This window comes from Oreochromis aureus, linkage group 16 (assembly GCF_013358895.1).
Source record: "Oreochromis aureus strain Israel breed Guangdong linkage group 16, ZZ_aureus, whole genome shotgun sequence".
Lineage (NCBI taxonomy): Eukaryota > Metazoa > Chordata > Actinopteri > Cichliformes > Cichlidae > Oreochromis > Oreochromis aureus.
In genome coordinates, this window is record NC_052957.1 from 16,086,898 (window position 1) to 16,106,163 (window position 19,266).

At 41.1% G+C, this 19,266-nt stretch overlaps 3 protein-coding genes across 8 annotated transcripts; 2 read left to right on the top strand and 1 right to left on the bottom strand.

Moving 5' to 3' along the window:
• The first annotated feature begins 253 nt into the window (after window positions 1–253).
• On the top strand, window positions 254–4,258 carry klhl41a (kelch-like family member 41a). The gene is made up of 6 exons (XM_031743231.2): window positions 254–1,381; window positions 1,456–1,613; window positions 1,697–1,804; window positions 1,905–2,090; window positions 3,155–3,301; window positions 3,422–4,258. The coding sequence occupies exons 1-6, from the start codon at window positions 296–298 to the stop codon at window positions 3,531–3,533; spliced, it is 1,797 nt and encodes a 598-aa protein (XP_031599091.1). The 5' UTR covers window positions 254–295; the 3' UTR covers window positions 3,534–4,258.
• A 120-nt stretch (window positions 4,259–4,378) lies between these two features.
• fastkd1 (FAST kinase domains 1) lies at window positions 4,379–9,478 on the bottom strand. 4 transcript variants are annotated; one of them, XM_031743317.2, is made up of 16 exons: window positions 9,207–9,478; window positions 8,922–9,105; window positions 8,677–8,816; window positions 8,531–8,599; window positions 8,325–8,450; window positions 7,838–8,236; window positions 7,639–7,749; window positions 7,351–7,482; window positions 6,784–7,270; window positions 6,587–6,701; window positions 6,383–6,511; window positions 6,154–6,285; window positions 5,935–6,048; window positions 5,008–5,152; window positions 4,809–4,923; window positions 4,379–4,689 (listed from the first exon to the last, which is right to left on the bottom strand). In XM_031743317.2, exons 2-16 carry the CDS (start codon window positions 9,012–9,014, stop codon window positions 4,606–4,608), a joined length of 2,391 nt encoding a protein of 796 aa, XP_031599177.1. In that variant the 5' UTR covers window positions 9,015–9,105; window positions 9,207–9,478; the 3' UTR covers window positions 4,379–4,605. The 4 variants fall into 4 exon arrangements, with proteins under 4 accessions (XP_031599177.1, XP_039455502.1, XP_031599176.1 ...); XM_039599568.1 differs by having other exon boundaries at window positions 8,677–9,138; window positions 9,216–9,478; XM_031743316.2 differs by having other exon boundaries at window positions 8,677–9,105.
• A 692-nt stretch (window positions 9,479–10,170) lies between these two features.
• On the top strand, window positions 10,171–17,891 carry ppig (peptidylprolyl isomerase G (cyclophilin G)). Of its 3 annotated transcripts, XM_039600303.1 has the most exons (14): window positions 10,185–10,292; window positions 10,843–10,909; window positions 12,264–12,338; window positions 12,425–12,532; window positions 12,659–12,703; window positions 12,795–12,882; window positions 13,005–13,034; window positions 13,134–13,273; window positions 13,377–13,554; window positions 13,639–13,824; window positions 13,906–13,996; window positions 14,118–14,257; window positions 15,903–16,595; window positions 16,644–17,891. In XM_039600303.1, exons 2-14 carry the CDS (start codon window positions 10,849–10,851, stop codon window positions 16,981–16,983), a joined length of 2,175 nt encoding a protein of 724 aa, XP_039456237.1. In that variant the 5' UTR covers window positions 10,185–10,292; window positions 10,843–10,848; the 3' UTR covers window positions 16,984–17,891. The 3 variants fall into 3 exon arrangements, with proteins under 3 accessions (XP_039456236.1, XP_039456237.1, XP_031599067.2); XM_039600302.1 differs by having other exon boundaries at window positions 10,171–10,269; window positions 15,903–17,891; XM_031743207.2 differs by having other exon boundaries at window positions 15,903–17,891.
• Window positions 17,892–19,266: the final 1,375 nt, after the last annotated feature.

Genomic DNA, 19,266 nt, shown 5'->3' on the forward strand with positions numbered 1-19,266 from the left:
TCAAAAGTGAATAAAATAAGGAGATGATGTGTTTTTCTGTTTTCTGTTTGGTACAACAATGTTGTTACTAATCTTTCGGGGTGACGAGGCACCTCAGTTGTTTTTACTCCATGACAGCTGTGTGAGCGCACCGCTTTGGCCAACCTGAATTCTTCATGGATGGGGTGGTCGGCTATATTTAGAGGGGCACAGTTATATTGAACTGGCTTCAGACCTGCCTGTCTATAGTTCTCTGTCTTCACCAGCAAGGACGGTCAGTTTTCCCTTACTTCCATCTACTTCCTCTCCCACAAGAATGGATCCCCAAGGTTTGAGGGAAGATCTTCGTCTGTTTCAGAGCACTTTGCTCCAGGATGGGCTCAAGGAGCTTCTGAATGAGAATAAATTGATTGACTGTATCCTAAAGGTCGGAGACAGAAGCATCCCCTGCCATCGGCTCATTATGGCTGCATGCAGTCCTTATTTCCGGGAGCTCTACTTTTCAGAGGACGGTAAGGAATCAAGCCAAAAAGAGGTTGTTCTTGAGAACCTTGACCCCAATATTATGGAGGTGATTGTGAACTACATGTACTCAGCAGAGATTGACATCAACGATGACAACGTGCAGGATATTCTGACTGTTGCCAATCGCTTCCAGATTCCCTCAGTGTTCACAGTTAGTGTGAATTATCTCCAGAAAAGGATGAACAAGAAAAGCTGCCTTGCCATCTACAGACTGGGACTGATGCTGAATTGCGCCAGATTGGCAATGACGGCTCGAGATTACGTCGCAGATCACTTTGAAACCCTAGCCAAGGATGATGATTTCTTGGAGCTTGCTCCACCGGAACTTTTTGCCATTATCGGAGCAGATGCACTCAATGTGGAAAAAGAAGAGGTGGTGTTCGAGTGTCTCATGAGGTGGATCAGAAAAGACAAGGACAAGCGTGTGAAGTCTTTGGTGGAGGCCTTTGACTTCATCCGTTTCCGACTGCTGCCGGAGAAGTACTTCAAGGAGAAAGTGGAGAAAGATGACCTCATCAAGGCTGATCCTGAGCTCCAGAAAAAAATCAAAATCATCAAGGAAGCCTTTGCGGGGAAGCTACCTGAGAAGAAAAAGGGGCAAGATGCAGAGGAAGGAGAGGAGGGGAAGCTGCCGGGTTACCTGAATGATAACCGCAGATATGGCATGTATGGCAGAGATGTAGTCTTGATGATTAATGACACAGCTGCGGTGGCCTACGATGTCCAGGAAAATGAATGTTTTCTGGCAGCAATGGCTGAGCAAATCCCCAAAAACCATGTTAGTCTGACAACAAAGAAGAACAACCTGTATGTGCTGGGAGGACTGTTTGTGGATGAGGACGAGAAAGAGAACCCGCTGCAGTGTTACTTTTACCAGGTAGAAAGTGCTCCTTTAATTCATATTAAAGCAACAATATGAATCTTTTTCTTAATCTGAAATCATTGTTTCAGTTGGATAGTCTTGCTGCTGAATGGATCGCTCTGCCACCCATGCCTTCCCCCAGGTGTCTCTTTGCTATGGGTGAATGTGAGAATCTCATCTTTGCTGTAGCAGGAAAAGATTTACAGACCAACGAGTCTCACGACACCGTCATGTGCTATGACACTGAGTAAGTTCAGCACTTTTTACAAAAGCCTTGCGTCACGGTTCTGCATTGAACATTTCCTATTCCCTTATTATCTGCTTCTTCAGAAAAATGAAATGGACAGAAACAAAAAAGTTGCCCTTGAAAATCCACGGCCACTGTGTGGTCTCTGAGAACGGGCTGGTGTACTGCATTGGAGGAAAAACCGATGAGAAGTAAGGCTCCAAAAACCCCAAATATTTACACATTAAGTCAAACCACGATTTTCACATGCTACTAACGCTTCCCTGGAATCATTTCTGTCTGTTAATAAAGTAAAGCAATCAATAAGATGTTTGCATACAACCACAAGAGGTCAGAGTGGAAAGAGGTCGCTGCCATGAAGACACCCAGATCCATGTTTGGGGCTGTTATCCATAAAGGAAGGATCATTGTTGCTGGAGGAGTCAATGAAGAAGGCCTGACAGCTGTGTGTGAAGCCTACGACTTTGGGACCAACAAGTAGGTGCTGCTAATATAAACCAGACAAGTTCACACTGTCACACTACCATTAAAAGGTTTTACATGACCCCCATTTTTTTCTGTTTTTAAATTAAACATGAGCAGCCAGTGTTCAGGAGATAATATTAAACAGTACAAAAGTGAGTGCTAATCCAACTGGAGTAATCTAACTGGAGCAAATAATTATTATTGACAAATTAAAGATTCAGGTCAAAGTCAAAAACTGAAAAGCCCTTCATTTTCATAGAGAAAGGGGGCTTGTCATTAAATTAAATTCAGTTGTATTTATATAGTGCTAGTTCACAACAACATTCCCTTCGAGGTGTGTCTCGTAGATTAAGAAAATAATGAAGTTACAATAAAGTAATTTAAGCCTTGTTCACACAACAGAGGCAATGCTGGAGAAACCTGTGTTACTGCACCCTCTGATGCCCTGTAAAGGCATTACCTCTGCAGGAAGTAGAACTTTATTTTGATATTAGAATGATTAGGAACATTAGACTGCAAGATAATAACCCCTAAACATTAAAAGAACTGCATGGTTGACTAAAAATGATGGACAACCAGCACTATCTCTGAAAATAACCCCCCTTGGAAGTGTTCTTTTATGAACTGGACAGAAAGATGAAAGGATTCGGTTTCCCTGGGACAAACTGCAGTACAGAACACCGGGCTGTGAAGAGAATCATACCCTCATTTATACGGCTCTTTAATGCTCTTGGCAGATTGTTCTGGAGCTTACCCCAGCTGTCACTCGTTGACACGGGTGCACCCTTGATAAGTCGTCTATTTATCACAGGGCTAAAACAGAGAGACAAACAACTATTCAAACTAGATCTACAACCAATTTAGAATCACCAACTAACCTAACATGCATGTTTCTGGGCTGTGTGAGGAAGCAAGGACTTTGCAGAGAGGACACGAGTGGTATCTGAAAAAAGCGTTTTTGATGAGAGAAAAGGCATTCTGTAAGGCCTACAAAGCTCATTTTTAAATAGATCTTTCAGGAAATTAAAAGCACACAGGAATTGCTTCATATTACATTTATGTGCATCTTCTTGCAGGTGGACACCATTTACAGATTTTCCACAGGAGAGGAGCTCAGTCAACCTGGTGAGCTGTGGCGGGCTGCTGTACGCTGTAGGAGGCTTTGCTATGGTGGAGAATGAGAACAAAGAGTGTACACCTTCTGAAGTCATTGACATCTGGCAGTACGTTTTTTATTTTACTTTTGCATTGTGTCTTACAGTATCTACATGATATTTATTTTATTTCGGGGGGACTAAATATTTTAATTCATTTATATTTATTTTGACTCCTTTTTTTAATAGATATGAAGATGACAAGAAACAGTGGACTGGCATGATCAAAGAGATGCGTTATGCAGCCGGAGCCTCGTGTGTCTCTATGCGCCTGAATGCAGCCAGAATGCCCAAACTGTAACAACATATCATGCATGTTCACTGTTACTGATGCAGGATAGAGAATACTCTGTACATGTTTTTATTCAGCAGGTTGTTTTTCTCATTTTCACACATGCCTGCCCTTCTTTAATAAAATGCACTATCATGTTATAAAGTTTTAATGACCGAGTGCTACTTTAGGCTGCCAATGTGACTCGAGTCCACACAGGAAAAATGGTTTCATTACTCTACGCGTACCTGATTTAAATTCCCATACATAGTGTCCCTGTGTACCTCCAAACCTTTTCTAGCTGAGCTTCTACTTCTACTACTATTTTGGGTAAGAGGAAGAAGCAGGAAGGGGCAAAATCTGGTTCTGTAACGCTGGAACAAATTATTTGTGCATAAGTCTTTGATGTGACTCTTCCACTGAAAGCTGCTGTTTGGTGCCTGATGATCCTCAACATTTGCAGAGAACCCATGCAAGCACAGAGGAATAAAAAAAGGATAGCCGTGCTGAAAGTGATCTTGAAGAGTGTTTAAACTTTTTTAAATGAATCTCATTTTAATTGTGGATGATTAAATTATGTACTAGTGCATTTTTACTGTGCTCATGGACCACACTCTGAAAACCCTCGCTCTATAGCACATCTGAGAATTCCCCAACATATGGTTTTCTTTTATAGGATTGAAATCATCACAAATATACCATGGCTTTTTGGTATTTTAGACATTTTGGTGTTTTAAGAGGTCAACATCATGTATGCAGAAAAATAAAAGCAACTTTTTAAAAAAAAATCTAAATACTGTTGGATGTGTGGACAGCTGGACAGTCATTTTTTGCAAAAGTCCACTGATCTAAATATTGAAAATATAAAGCAAAAATACAATTTTTCAGATTTTATTTAGAAAAAAATCTTATTAATTACAAAAGCACATAATACACAATCTCGTTTAAGGTGAATGAGGTAGACTCATGCCAACTTTTGACTATAATTAAATATGTGGGGCACTTTAAGTATGCTGTGTGTTCAGTCACAGAAACTCCGACTTCAGTGCTGAAACCAACATTTTGATCATGATTTTATAAATAAGGGCTTTCGGGAGGAACGCTATCTGAATATTTTCTTTTTTAGATATTCCTTCCAGGCATCGTGTGTTGAAAGCTCCATAGAGTTCCATTCAAAGTGAGGGATCTGTGAAACAGAAACATCACCAATTACTGCACAGCAGGTCTATTGTAATATTACTAGAATTTAAACTGGGTGCAGTTAGAGAACGACATTTAACATCAACCAGAGTAAAAATGTCTCACCTGAACAACACGGTATCCCAGAATTTCAAGGTGTCTCTTTCTCATCAGGGCTTCACCTTTCATGTGATGAGTGTTTTTGCAGAAGTACTTTGAGTCAAGAAAGTCCACAGCGACACTGAGAAAAAGGTGAAGGGAGGATGTCAACATATTAAGTATCCTTGATCTGTGTATATACAAGTACATATAAGGATTTCCATACCGCTGAGCTCCAGGTGGAAGCTCATCCCTGATGTTTTCCAGTGAGCTTGTGTCCCAGTGAACTTTTCCTCTGTCTGAGATCTGCAGTGTGCTTGGCTCGATGTAGGACAACGGCTTCAAGTGTTTGTCCAGTTTGCATTCAAAGTCTGAAAAAGACAAAGTGACGTGTCACATTTTTAAAAATGAGACTGCGTGAAAACATCATGTGCAGAGCTCCTCGAGAAAGAAGGAAATCTGGATCAGGATTAGTTTATGGTATTTTCCTAAGAAAGTCAAGATTATGTCTCCCAGTTACACCATTTCAATTTGTGATTATATGATGGAGATTGCTTAGTTTTGCCAGATGTTGCAGGGGTAAAGAATCCTCCCATAAATATGTGGATTCAGACCCTAAGAGCTAATGCGGAGCTTTGAGAAGTGGTCTGCCAAAGCTCTCCATCTTTCAGGATTTCTTTAAAATAAAATCTAAGAGACTACCTTTTGCACACCTGAGGCCTGTACTATGAAGCTATTATCTGGATTCACTCACCCTAACACTGAATATTAGGTTTAGTGGTCACAAAAAGGTGGTTATCAACTTGCAAAATTAACCCTCCCCCACGTTCATAAGAAAGGGGTGGCACTGGCAGCATCGGACCAATCACAATTACTGGTGAGTGTACTGGCAACAAAACAACTGATTAATTTTCTGGATATGACAAAATCCTGCTTTGTAGTACAGGCCCTGTGGTGCTGATTGGAGACTGCTTCCTACCATGTGTCATATGCATGTCATTTCAGGACCAGAAATTTAATATAACTATATGAAAGGCTTTCGATTAGGAGTTAAACTGATAATATCTGAACTGAATCAACCCATTCAATACATTTAAAGACTTTTACAAATGAAAAACAGTGTAAGAAAATACGGTCACCTCATATTACTCACCTATGGTGTAGAAATATGGCGTAACAACTGCCATTTGGACACAGTTAATGCCACCAAGAACTTCACCCAGCATTTTGTGGATCTGCTGCTGCACAGGACTCACAGAGCCACTCCCTAAAAACAAACAACTCTCATGTAACTAATATAGCATTAAGTTAAAGCAGTTTTAAACCAAGCCTACATAAAAAGAGAAAATTAGATTTCAGGGCATCCTCTTACCCTTCCTATGCAACTGTTGGCAGTAGCGCTCATGAAACCAAGGCACCTGGTACTCCGGACACTCCAGACACACGGCACGGTTGAGCTCCATGAGCCGCAGTCGTGTCCGCATGTTGAGGGCATCAGGCAGCGCTGGAGGAAGCAATATAAACACTTATATTAGTCCTATCTGATTTCACTATGGAAGCTTTGGCACAGATGCTCAAATTTAAGGAAACTGGCAGCTTACTTTCCAGTTGTGAATCCAGCTTTCCCAGAAAGTCTATGCTGAAAATTGCTCTGATTAGTTCCTCGGGAAAATGGTCAGCTACAGCCAAGGAGTATGCCAGGAGGACCAGCAGATGTGGGTCAAAGGAGCCTACAAGTACATACAGTGACTGTAAGCCTAAAAATAAGAAAGAAAAATAATCTGCAATCACACATAATAACTTACTGAGATGAGGAGTGAAGCGCTTAATACAAGCATCATACAGCTCGTCTACTTGTGGAGGGTCATAGTTAAGGACAGAAAAGGGGAGGAGTGTGGCGTATGTTGCCGAGTAGTGAATCTTAAAAAAAGAGACATGAAGAATAGACGATGTAAGTATGCAGTATTTAACATAGTGATCCAATGGATGTCTCTTGAAGCACCTTATCGATGTGTTCAACAGTCACACTGGCGATTCTGTCCATCAGAGGAGGGCTGAGATGATTTATCCTGGTTAGGAAGAAGGCCAGTTCGGGGACGTTGGTCCAGTTTATTTGGTCGATCATCCTCTGCAGCGTGATCATGGTCTCGTCCAGCAGCATTTCCTCAAACCACTCCCCCGAGACGTACTTGAGCTCGTCCAGCAGCAAGTCCAGCCGGTCGGCTGTTTGCAGCCTCTCGTGCCCGCAGCGGTTCAGCGTCTGCAGCAGACGCACGTACTTGCTGTGAGTGTTGTGGCGGTACGACTGATCGTTGCGCACCCACTTGGCCACGGCAAAAGAAATGGTGTTAAGCTCGCTGAGATTACACTGCTCCACTACCGCGTCTACCCGAGAGACCACGGCCTCCTCGAGTCGCGGGCAGGGCAGCATGGAGAGCACACGGGTCAGCATGGTCACTTCGTACGGGAAGACGCTGTGCTGCAAAAACCTGAGAGACAGAGGGGCGTCAGTCTGCATTTTATCCAAATAAACTGTGAAGCTGCAGTTGCACCTTTGGCGGACACCTACTTGATCAAAATGTTTCTCAGTGTGGCGAAGAGCTCGGGGTTTTGATACTGCAACAGAAAAAGGGCTTGTGTGATTCTGGCCACCTCCACCGACTTGTAGAGGTGAAGGTTTCTCTGGATTACCGATGCAATTCTGAAAAATGATTAGTTATAGTTACTGATTATATCTACTGTCAGGTCACCTACAAAAGCCTCTCTGAGCCAGGAACTGATGATAAGACACACCACACACAAGGTGAAGACTACACCAGGCATACTGGCACAGGTGGTAACACATAATACAACTCACTTGTTCATTAAGCTAAGGTTCCTGCTCTGAATCTCTTCTAGTGCTTCAGCTACAGCCAGTGCCTGCTGTGCATTGAGCTCATCCGCCAACAAAAGGGCAGTGTTCTCCAACCTGTAAAGAATCAAAGTGGATATCAGGTGAGTGGGAACTGCTTTAAAGAGATTTCCCCTCATGTCACACTACTGATAATGAAACAAACCTTTCTCTGATCTCTGGAGTGGCCATAGGGGCCAGAGCAACAAACAGTTTGGTGAAGGAGAAAGGATCGGTGCTCGAGTCGATCAGCTCAGTCAGCTTTTGTTTAGCAGCTAGCCTAAAGTCACAGTTGTTGAACTGCAGTGACTGATACAGCCCCAGGATGATGCTGAGATTCTCTGCATCCAGTCTGGGGATGTTACGCAGGAAGATCTCATTGCACCTCTCCAGCAGCGGTCTGTGAATGTACTTGATGTTGCGCAGAAACTGCACCATTCGTCGCGGGATGTTGTAATTCGAGGGATCCGTGGTGTGCAGCAGGTGATCGGCTCTGCTGATGAGAGCGTCCCGCAGCTGGGGAGACACCAGGGACGACACGCTGATCATCAGAGCAGTCAGGATCCTGAAAAAAATTAAGTCGGGGGGAGTGACGACACAACAAGAGGTGGTTATATTCAAAACGCTGATAAATCATGGGTCGCCCAACAAACCTGGCATCATCAATAGTTGGCAGCCTCTCATTCACAATGCTGGTTATGCGGCCCATTAGAGGACTGTGCTGAAGGTGCTGATCATTTAAGCAGACAGCAAATTTGGACAGAGAAGCCATTGGAAACCTGCAAAAAAGTAAATCACGACTGTGTTTTAACTGTTACACAAATTATTTAAAAAAAAAAATTAGCCAACACTTGCTTACCGGTCTATTCTTAGCCATGCTTCTGAAACCAGCTGCTGAATAAGAGAGTCATGGGGCTCCACATTCAGCCTATTAGAAGGAAAGCATGCATGTTAACCTTTGCAGTCATATAATCTGAATACACTGGATAATGTGTGACCGTGTACCTAAGAAAAGCGTAGAGGATATCGATCAACATGAAGTCATCCATGAGATCTATTTTGTTTTCTGCCAAAACCCGAAGAGTCAGGAACTGTTGGTGACTCTTGATGAGGTCCACAGTCCTGAGCATCTCCGGTCTCTCCTTCTGAAATTGCCACAGCAACCGCACAGCATAGTTCACGTGGTCTACTGTGAGCTTAGCCTTGTTCTTGCCCACTACATCAAACACATGGTCTTCAGCAGAGCACACCTGCAGCTGCTCCAGCACCTGGTCTCTGGTCACCGCCCCTCCGTGAAGGAGCCGACGGAGGCAGGAGTTCACAGATCGGAGGCGAAACATCATCGCAGGCTTGGGCTCAGCTCTTCATTGTACCTGTGTCCACTGCTCTGAGCTCCTCAATGTGAGCTGAGATCAAACCCCACACAGTTACAGCCTGGAGGGATGAAAACAACCTGCATGACATGATCTGTGAAAACACAAAAACATCTCAAACTATGCTCACAAACAAACACTGACTAGGGGTGAGGGGCTGACCTCTTTTACCAAGAAGCTGGTGAAGAAACTGTCCGCTCGGAGGCTTTCTACTGGTAACCACTGGACTGAAGTGGAAGCTGCTGCTTCACGTGTTTAAAGAAGCAATCACCCAAACTCCCCAACAACCTCGGACTTGCCCTTACAGCTGCATTCTTGCCTAGATTTCTGTGTATAATCGAGATTCGTGCATCACATACCTCAACACAAATACAATAAGGTAATAAAAACGGCTCAAAGTCAAATTTACCCTACATGTGTGCGCTGAAGTTTTACTTCCGTAGCAGTGACATAAGGCAATGTGAGTTTATTAAACCCTGGATTGGGGCTTTCAGGCAGTGGCTCATTCAGGTTTATATATTTAAATGATTTTCTTGCAAATCAGTCAGTCAATCAATAGAAAAAGGTAAAATATGATAAAACATATTTTGTTTTATTTTATGGAAGTTTAATTCTGGCGATGGAAAAAAACTTTACCCAGGCAAAGCTTTGTCGAAGTTTTGACTTAATGTGTCAAAATCCTTGTTACTTTTGAGTAAATTAAAATGTTGAAATGATTAAATGCTCAAAATTTATAGTTATCCAATCGAAGTTTGAAGATGCTAAACCGTAATGTGTCTTATGAATAAAATAGTGGCAGAAAGAGCTTCTAAATTGTATAATATTTGTTAGTCATTCAAAATGTTACTTGTTTAGAGTAACCAAAAGATTGAACCGACCGTATAACAAAGTAGCTCAAATAAAGTAGAATTGCTCAGTAATATAAAATACAATATAACAAGACAAAATTGCGCAATAAACTATACATATGAAGTGGTCACAATTTTTAGCAACATGAAGCGACAAATGTAACTGGCTTTATGTCATTGCAGGAAAGTGATTCGACAGTCCAATCGAGCATTTGCGCCTGCCAGGCTAGTTTCAGGGTAAAAATAGCCCTTGGCGCTGCTCGGTGCACGGCTCTGGAAACACATTGACGTCCTCGCCGCGCCATCTTTAGAAAACACTGAGCCCAGCACTGAATGAAACTTCATTTTGCTCGTTTGGGAGAGCTGCTCGCCTTACGGTGCGGTATTTTCGGTTTTCCAGGTGATGTACTATTGCGTCAGTCTTACTTTTATGCGCCGTTTTAACTTGCTGAAAATGTACCGCTCACTTCTTGCAGTAAATTCTTTGTACATGTCTGCGGCTATCGGTAGGTGACTTGCTAATGCTAATGCTAACGCTAGGCCTGCCGTTAAACAGATACGGTGGGGGGGCGTGTGAAACTGTAACGTGAAGGTCCACGTTAGTGAGTGTGTGTAAGCGTCGATATTTGTTATTTTTAAGCATGAAACTGTGTGTCTGCTGTCCGCGCAACATGTCGACCGGGACTTAATCGCGCGGTTAGCTAGCCGAGGCTAATTTGCAGATAATGCAGCTGCTGTAAGTCGCATGGTAACTGTATCGGTACTTTGTTTGTATTGATATCATACAGGCGAACAGAACTTAAGTGAACTTTTATGTTGCATATAAAGAAGCCACCCGTGTGTTTAATTTCTGCTCCTGAATGAAGTTACTGGTAAGGTCTTAATGGTCAGACTGTGGGTTGTTCGATGTTCGGTCGTCTTTGTGTTCATACCTTGTTTCTCATTTTCAGGTGATCATGGGGATCAAGGTACAGCGCCCTCGCTGCTTCCTTGACATTGGAATCAGCAATGTACTTGGTAAGAAGGAGAAATTTCTGGCTGCTTTTTGGTACTTTAAGCCTTGTGTGGTGTGTTTACCAAGAAAACACATGTGGTTTATTTTCTTTAGGTATTCTTTCAGTTTTTTTTTTCTTTCTGTGCTTGCTTTTACCACACAAGATTCCTACATTGTTAAATTGCAAGTACCTAGCCCTGTCTTCTCTCACATTATCACACATTTAACCCTGTGTGTTTATTTTCTTATGGTCTATCCCAGTTGCAAATCATAGATTGAACACAGCACATAAATAGCTTTGTCTGTGTGGCTGTTGATCTATCAAGATGGCAGAAAGATTCTCTGCTCAGAAGACCTGAGTGATCTGTAGGCGAGAGAGAAAATATTTGGGGTTTTTTTTTTTTTGTTTTTTTTTTGCCTGTACTGAATAGAACAGGGCAAACAGGAGGGTGGGAAGAGAGTGAGGAGACAGACAGCAAGCTGTCAAACCCAAGTCCCCTGCAGTGAGGAATGGGTTGCATGATCAACCAGGTGAGCAAAACAGCACCGTTAATTCATAGTCTGAAGACGAAGTTATGCTGACCAAAACAAGCTCGTCAGCAGCTGGCAAAGGGAAAAAAAATGGATGTCAAAAAATGTGACAAGTGAAGGCAATAATCTTTAGTTTTGTTCAACAGTACTGTGTAATCTGCCCTTAAAGACATGAATGGGGTAGTTAAATGTTTCAGTAAACGCACACTACACACTGTTTATTTAAATTTGCTGAAAATAGCCTCAGTGTACTCTGAAACTACATCAATGCCAGTTTATATTATATTGTCAGATGAAAGTGACGATCGCTTAAAAGCTCCATTAGGGTTCATCTTACACACATCTACACAGTCCTTTTATTAACATTATTGCCATTTCCTGTTCAGATCCTGAACTCTAGACCAGGAAAAACTTCTTTTAGAAGCTCTAATGGATTTTATTTTATTTATTTTTTTTGTGCATTTTCTGCAAGAAAGCGAGCAGTCTTGTGTCATCACAAATCTTATCGTCCCTAGTATTAATCGAGGCATTTGATGTGTACTAGTAAATTTAAAAATTAATTACTTTTTGTGCGCCTATCCACACCTATAACACCCGTTCTTTTGTAAAATAGGTGTTTGTATGGATTAAATTATAATGATGAAACTCACAGACTGACAGTGCAGTGAATGGATACATAATCTCGTCTGTGTTGTTTTTGTTTTTTTTTTTTCTCTTCTTGTTTGGTGAAAGAGATTATTGTTGTGTGATGATTAACTCGGTGATTCACACTTCTCGTAACCACTGATCAGTGTGCTCCATTGTACTTTACACAGAAGTAAATTTCTCTGATCTGTCTCCTCACAGTTGGCAGAATCGTGGTGGAACTGTTTGCAGACATCTGTCCCAAAACTTGTGAAAACTTCAGATGTCTCTGCACAGGTGAATGAATTTACTCAATAAAGCTATTCCATAAAAGATTACAATTAACAACACAAGTTATTAATCAGATCTGTGGTTTCGTCCAGGTGAGAAAGGCATTGGGAAGGGAACTCAGAAACCGCTTCACTACAAAGGATGCCTTTTTCATCGAATTGTAAAAGACTTCATGATTCAAGGAGGAGACTTCAGTGAAGGTGAGTTTACAGGACTTGTGAATTTTATATTCTACTTGGAAAGATGGTGTTACTGATGAGTCAACAGATTTTTTTGTGATACAATGGTTCATGTTTTATTTTTTTTTTTTTTTTTGGACATCATAGGTAATGGAAGAGGAGGCGAATCCATTTACGGAGGCTTTTTTGAAGGTAAAGAGGCCACTGTGAAAGCTGTCAGTTATTATCCAAACTGACTTTGGCTTCAAGATGTCAGTACAATCTTCTCCTTTTCCCCCCCCAGATGAAAGCTTTGCAGTCAAACACAACAAGGAGTACCTGCTGTCAATGGCCAATCGGGGTAAAGATACAAATGGATCCCAGTTTTTCATGTAAGCAACATCTGTTCCCACCTGTAATTGACCTTGTGCATTATTAGTTGCATTTCTGGACTTTGAAAGTGATTAAATGCTTCTTTTTTTTTTCCCTTGAATGTCCTGCTTTCACATCTCAGAACAACAAAACCTTCTCCACATCTCGACGGGTAAGTGCCTTCCAACTACATTTTGAATTATTAATTGATCCCGTTATACACAATGCATGCAGCATGTAATGAGGCATTGCTGCCACTTTATTTTCTCAGTGTGCATGTGGTTTTTGGTCACGTGATCTCTGGCCAAGAAGTCATTCAAACCATGGAGAGCCAGAAGACGGACCCCAACAGCCGACCGTACGCTGAGGTGAAAGTTTTGAACTGTGGAGAGCTCATTCCCAAATCTAAAGGTGTGTTTAAATAAAGTATATTCAAAGTTTTTTGTTTGTTTGTTTGTTTGTTTTTTTTTAATGAGTTTTGGTCATCGTAATAATGCTGTTTATATTGTTGCAGCAAAAAAAGATGCAAAAAAGAAGGAGAGGGCCTCATCAAGCTCCAGCAGTAGCTCCAGTGACTCTGAGAGCTCCTCAGAGTCGTCCTCCGAGAGCGAAGAATCAGAAAAAGAATCCAAGAAGCGGAAAAAGAAGGCAAAGAAGCAAAAAAAGAAACAGAAGAAGGAGGACAAGAAGAAGTACTTCATTTATTTTCACCTTTTCACTGTCTGCTGTGTAAATGGCACCAAGTGTCTTGCTACTGACCCACAAAATCTTTACAGATCAGAAGCTGAAAGCGCTGAAGAGAAGGAACAAGACGAGTTGGTTACATCTACAGTGCGTCCTGAAGAAATCCCACCCATCCCTGAAAATCGATTCCTTATGAGGAGAAGTCCCCAGATGGCCCAGAAGTCAAAGGAGGAGGTTAACAAAGATCAGCGGAATAAAGACGAAAGACCAAGAGAAAGGTGTGTTTGAGAGTCGGTCAATATCACAAATATCAAAAAGTAATACAGTCTGTTCATTTTCACGCCTTCCCTCCCCTACAGTACTGGCGCAGCTTACAACTCTCAATCAACATATCACAGAAGACTCGTGATGACTCGATCTGGCAGGAAGATAAAAGGCAGGGGTCCACGGGTAGGTGGACCAAACGTTTTGCACACTTTGCGTCATACAGCAAGATTAATTTATAACAAGCTTTGTTTTGTTTTTACTTATGCACATGTTGAAGATGCTGATTTATGTTTCTCCCATTTAGAGATACCGGACCCCATCACGCTCTCGTTCAAGGTCTAGAGATCGTTTTCGGCGCAGTGAAACTCCCCCACACTGGCGACAGGAGATGCAGCGTCAGAGGATGAGGGCAGTCACAGGAGAGCGATGGATTAAGGGTGACAGGTAAGATGATATCACTTAAACTCAAAGATGTTGTAAAGTTGAAGAAGTTCCCTGTAGGCAGGACTTTTTTTTTTTTTTTTTTTAACGTAATCCACTTTAAAGCTCTTGAGGAGAAATTTTTGTTGGGCTCCATATTTCAGATTTAAAAATCATACATTGAAGTGTGCATGTATGATTTTTTTTTTTTTTTTTTTTTTTTTTTTTTACAGTCTTTGCATTGCTTTATATTAAAAAATATAAAGCAATTGAAAGGACAGTAAAAAGGTTGTGAACACTGCAAATGGATCCTGCCAATCAGCAGCTTTAGCTCCATTTCCTCCTAAGCTGGTAAATATTGACACCTCTACTGTGCACCTAGCAGAGATGAAGTGTTTGTCATAAAACGGAGAACGTGCTGAGTCTTGAGCCTTGTACCTGAGATGACCACAGAAAATGCAGTGGTTGGTAAAATGCAGTGACCACTGAAAAAACATGAATATTATTTCCAACATGTATAATATTTTCATTTCTATAACACTTTTTAAAACTTTTAAGGGCCTAAGCCATTTCTTTTGAATTACAATAACTTTGAAACTCTTAATACATAAAGATGTGACAGACATTTTATTTTTTAATTCATAAATGAGCCATGTGAGTGGCTTTTTTTCCCCCCTCAGAAATGACATAACTCAATTTGACCACTGTCCAAAACCCTTAATCAGAATTACTTTGCAGGGCAGGGAGAGTCCTACTAAATCATTTTTGTTTCAGATATGCACATGTTGTGTTGAGGTGGTTTCCATCACTCTGACTCGTCCTATGAGTTTTATCTGTTAGAAAAATTAAATATTTTCAATCCCAAATGCATACTCAATATGAATATTATTGACCTACACCATAGAGCTGCATGTGGTATATGGTGCATACTTAATAATAAAATTCACATATCACATGATATCCCAGTTGAAGAAGCTGAAGAAGTCGCTTAGCTGAGTGAGATGTTTCTCCCACTAAAAATGCTGCATCCAGATGAAATTACCTGGGTTACTGAGCAGGCATCAACATTATATCACATGGTGCATGTACATTCACTGGCCACTTCTTTAAGTACACCTTGCTAGTACTGAGTTGTACCCCTTTTTACTTTCAGAACTGTATTAGTTCTTCTGCAAGGTGCAGGTCACATTCCTCAGAAATTTTGGTTCATATTGACATGATGGCATCACACAGTTGCTGCAGATTTTTCAGCCGTACGCTCATGATGAACTTTCACCATGTCCCAAAAGTGAGATCTGGTGACTGTGGTGACTATTTGAGTACAGTGAACTCATGATTTGATGATTGAGCTTTGTGACATGGCATATTATTCTGTTGGAACAGCCATCAGAACATGGGGTACACTGTGCTCATAAAACGACAGGCATGGTTAGCAGTATTCAGGTGGGCTAAATACACTCAATTGCTGTTATGTGATTGACAGATTATATATTAGCAGTTAAACAGGTGTACCTAATAAAGTGGCAGGTGAGTGGATGTGCACTTGATTATATAACAAAACAACAGAAAAGGTACTTTTTAAAAAAAAATTTGTCTGCCAAATTGATGTTTTGTCTAGCTCCTAAATTTTATTATTGTTATTATTCTTTTTCTACTATTTCTTTTACAGAGGTGACATGAATGAGGGTCAGGATGAGGCTGCTAAAGCACAGAAAAGAGAGAGACGGACTTCCAGTTCAAAGGCTGAACATACAACTGAGGGTAAAAAAGACAAGAAAACTCGATCTCATAGATCTAAAAGTAAGGAAGAGGATACTGTAGAGAAGGATGACAAGCATGATAAACACAAGGCAAAGAAAAAAGATAAATCCCATAGTCGCAGTAAAAGCCGAGAAAAGAAAAGGTCAAAAAGCAGAGAGAAGAGTCACAAGCACAGAAGTGATGAGAGGAGAGGTCGCTCAAGGAGCAAAGATAGAAATTTTCATAAAAAAGAAAAGGAGGCAGAATCTGATCACAGTAAAGACAGAAATAAGGGTCATGAGTCTGACAAAAAGCATAAAGAAGACACAAAAGGTAGAAATGGTGAGAGAACCAGGACAAAGTCCAGAAGTAAAGAGAGAGCTGCCAAAAAGGATGAGCGCAGATCAAGCAGCAGAAACAAAGACAGAGGTAGGACTTCAGCATCAAAAGAGAGAGAAGAAAAAAGAGAGAAGGACAGAGAGAGGGGCAGAGAGCGCAGCAGGAGTCGGGAAAGAAGACACAACAGTGAAAGGGAGAGTAAGAGACAAGGAACATCCCGGGATAAAGAACATCGAACAAGAAGCCCAGACAGAAGTAAGGCTAGGGACTCGCACAGAGGCAGGCGCTCGAGAAGCAGGAGCGGCAGGCGCTCGAGAAGCAGGAGCGGCAGGCGCTCGAGAAGCAGGAGCGGCAGGCGCTCGAGAAGCAGGAGCGGCAGGCGCTCGAGAAGCAGGAGCGGCAGGCGAGACCAAAGCAGGGATCGATCCTCTCATAGAAAAGTCAAAGACAGAGAGGCTGCCGGCCAGAGGAGGAGACGCAGTAGCAGCAGCTCTGAGAGTGACAGAGAAGAGAAAAAGAAGAGTCATAGGAGCCCAGATTCTAAAAGAAGAGACAAGTCCAAAGACCGAAGGAGCCCGGCCAGCCAAAGACCAGACAGTACGAAAGGCAAAGATAGAAATGATAGCAAGAGGAATCGGTCGGGGTCTAGCTCCAGCTCTGACAGCAACTAAACGCGCGATAATGTTCTTATTTTTTAAGGTGTACATGTAGTACACAGCGTCAGCATTCCATCTACAGTGGGGCACAATCACAGTCCTCATACAGTACAAAATAAACAGTTCTGCCAAAGATAATATGACTGTAAAAGGTTCCTCAAAGCTAATTACTTGACTGTTAAATAACTGTGGTATTCAGATAACAGAGACTGTAGAAAAGACCTTAAATAAAATGGCTCATACCTGCAGGTGCAAACTGTAGCATCCTCAACCTTTGGCTGAAGTTTGGACTTTATGGGGATTGTGAGTTTGTCCACCACTGAGTGTGTAACACAGTTAACTGGTAGCTGACGTTTTGGAGCCATTCTAGAAACAAAGGATTTGTAACTACAAAGTGTGTGTACTGCACTGGCAGGGCTGTAAATGTACCAGGTATTCTTCTAAATCTTACATTATTTAATCGCGTGAAGTCAGACTGGAGGCAGGTTTTCTTTTCATGTTGTTTTTTTTCTTGTTGTTGTTTGTTTTGGTTTTTTCTGAATTTTACATCATGTGGTAAATTCTGTAATTCTGTCTTGACTTTAAATTTTCTCTGATTTCAGTTTTTTTTAAAAACTTTTAAACAGAGGGGAAAAAAGATTTTGATGGTATCCTCCTCACTCAAGTTATTTTAATGTCAATCAGCCTGGAAGAAAACACTCATGTCTTGCATGCTCTTTTTTGTCATTGTGTGTACACCCATGATGTTTCTTTTGTTTGTTTGTTTTTTAACCATTTACCCGTAATTCTGTTGAAAGAGAAAATGTTAATGCCAAGCTGTTAAGTATAAGATAAAAGCAGTTTGTTTCTGTTCCGTTTGGTTCAAACTGATTTTAAGAACTGCTGGAGTGTTTGATGAATTAAAAGGCTCTGTTTGATTTTAAGTTGTTTTTGTTTTTATTCTGTAAATGCTGTCCCAGTCACATCGGCGTTAAGGGATACCGTTATTACGGAAAAGTGACACTGAATTATTACCTTTTAGTGAGTCATTAGTGGTTGTATCACTCTGTCATTGCAGTGGAAATCAGTTCCCAGAGGTTATTTTTGGTTTGGATGAGTCATCTTTCCATCATTTCAAATAACAAATTCTGAGTGATGTGCTTTTGCTCCCCTCAAAGCAAGGGAGTATGAATTCTGTTTGTCTTAGTCTAGTGTCCAGTTTTCAAGATATCATTTTCAAATTTTGTGTGATTGTAGTTGCCATAACGGCTAAGCTGATGTAATTTTTATTTTTTTTCCTTAAAATGTTTAATCTTCAACCTTCAATATATAGTAGACCTTGGGGGACATGAATACCAAAATTGGCTAAGCACCCTTATTCTTAGCACCCAAGGTTAAAGTTGACCTTAAAAAACAAATTCTAGAAACCATATCAAGTACTATATAAAAGGGCATAGAGAGGGCTGTGTAACACACTTTTTGTATTATAATACAATGCCCCACAATGTCACATTGATCCATTCATGCAGAGTGAAACTTCAGTATCTTAAAATCTCAAGTTTTATAGTTTATATAGCCAAAGTTTGAAGCAGAATTGGCTGAAATCATATGGGTAAAGATTATAAAATGCACTTTTAGTAAATAGTGCTTAAAGGTCAAAGTTCAAGATCATTCTAATTATGAAAAAGCTTAAGTTTCCTTTGGATCATCTCCGAACTTCAGAGCAATATATTAGTTATTGGGGCACATAAGCATGTTCCTTGTTTGAGCTCTTTAAAACATTGTTGTTTAAGAAGAACATTATGACTTCACAATAACCACAAAAAGATTAATGTACTACACTACATTTCTATATTAACCACGCTGAAGTCAGCATAAAGCAGCAACGTTTTAGTGTAGCCCTTTCCCTTCAGGGCAGTGGTCATGTGGCTCCCACAGTTTGTGTCATGGACCCCTAGTGGGCTATGAAAGTACTGCAAGTAGGGCACAAGAGGTTGAGTTACTATATCGTTGTGGGAAGGCTGGGGCCTATCTTGGCTGTCATAGAGCAAGACGGGCACACACTGGACAGATTGTCAGTCCATCACATGGTTACCTGTGCTCAGATGAGCTAGTGGATTCAAGCCCAGGACCTTCTTGCATTGAGACACCAAAGTGAATCACTCTTCTGTTCCTCAATATATTAGTTATATATTAGTTTAACATTGCCATTAAATATTCACATTTTAAAAGCAAAGGACCAACAAAACAGTGGTATGAGAACATATTCATTCCTGATCACTGACCGTAGATAAAAGTTATTATACCGCTATTGTTTCT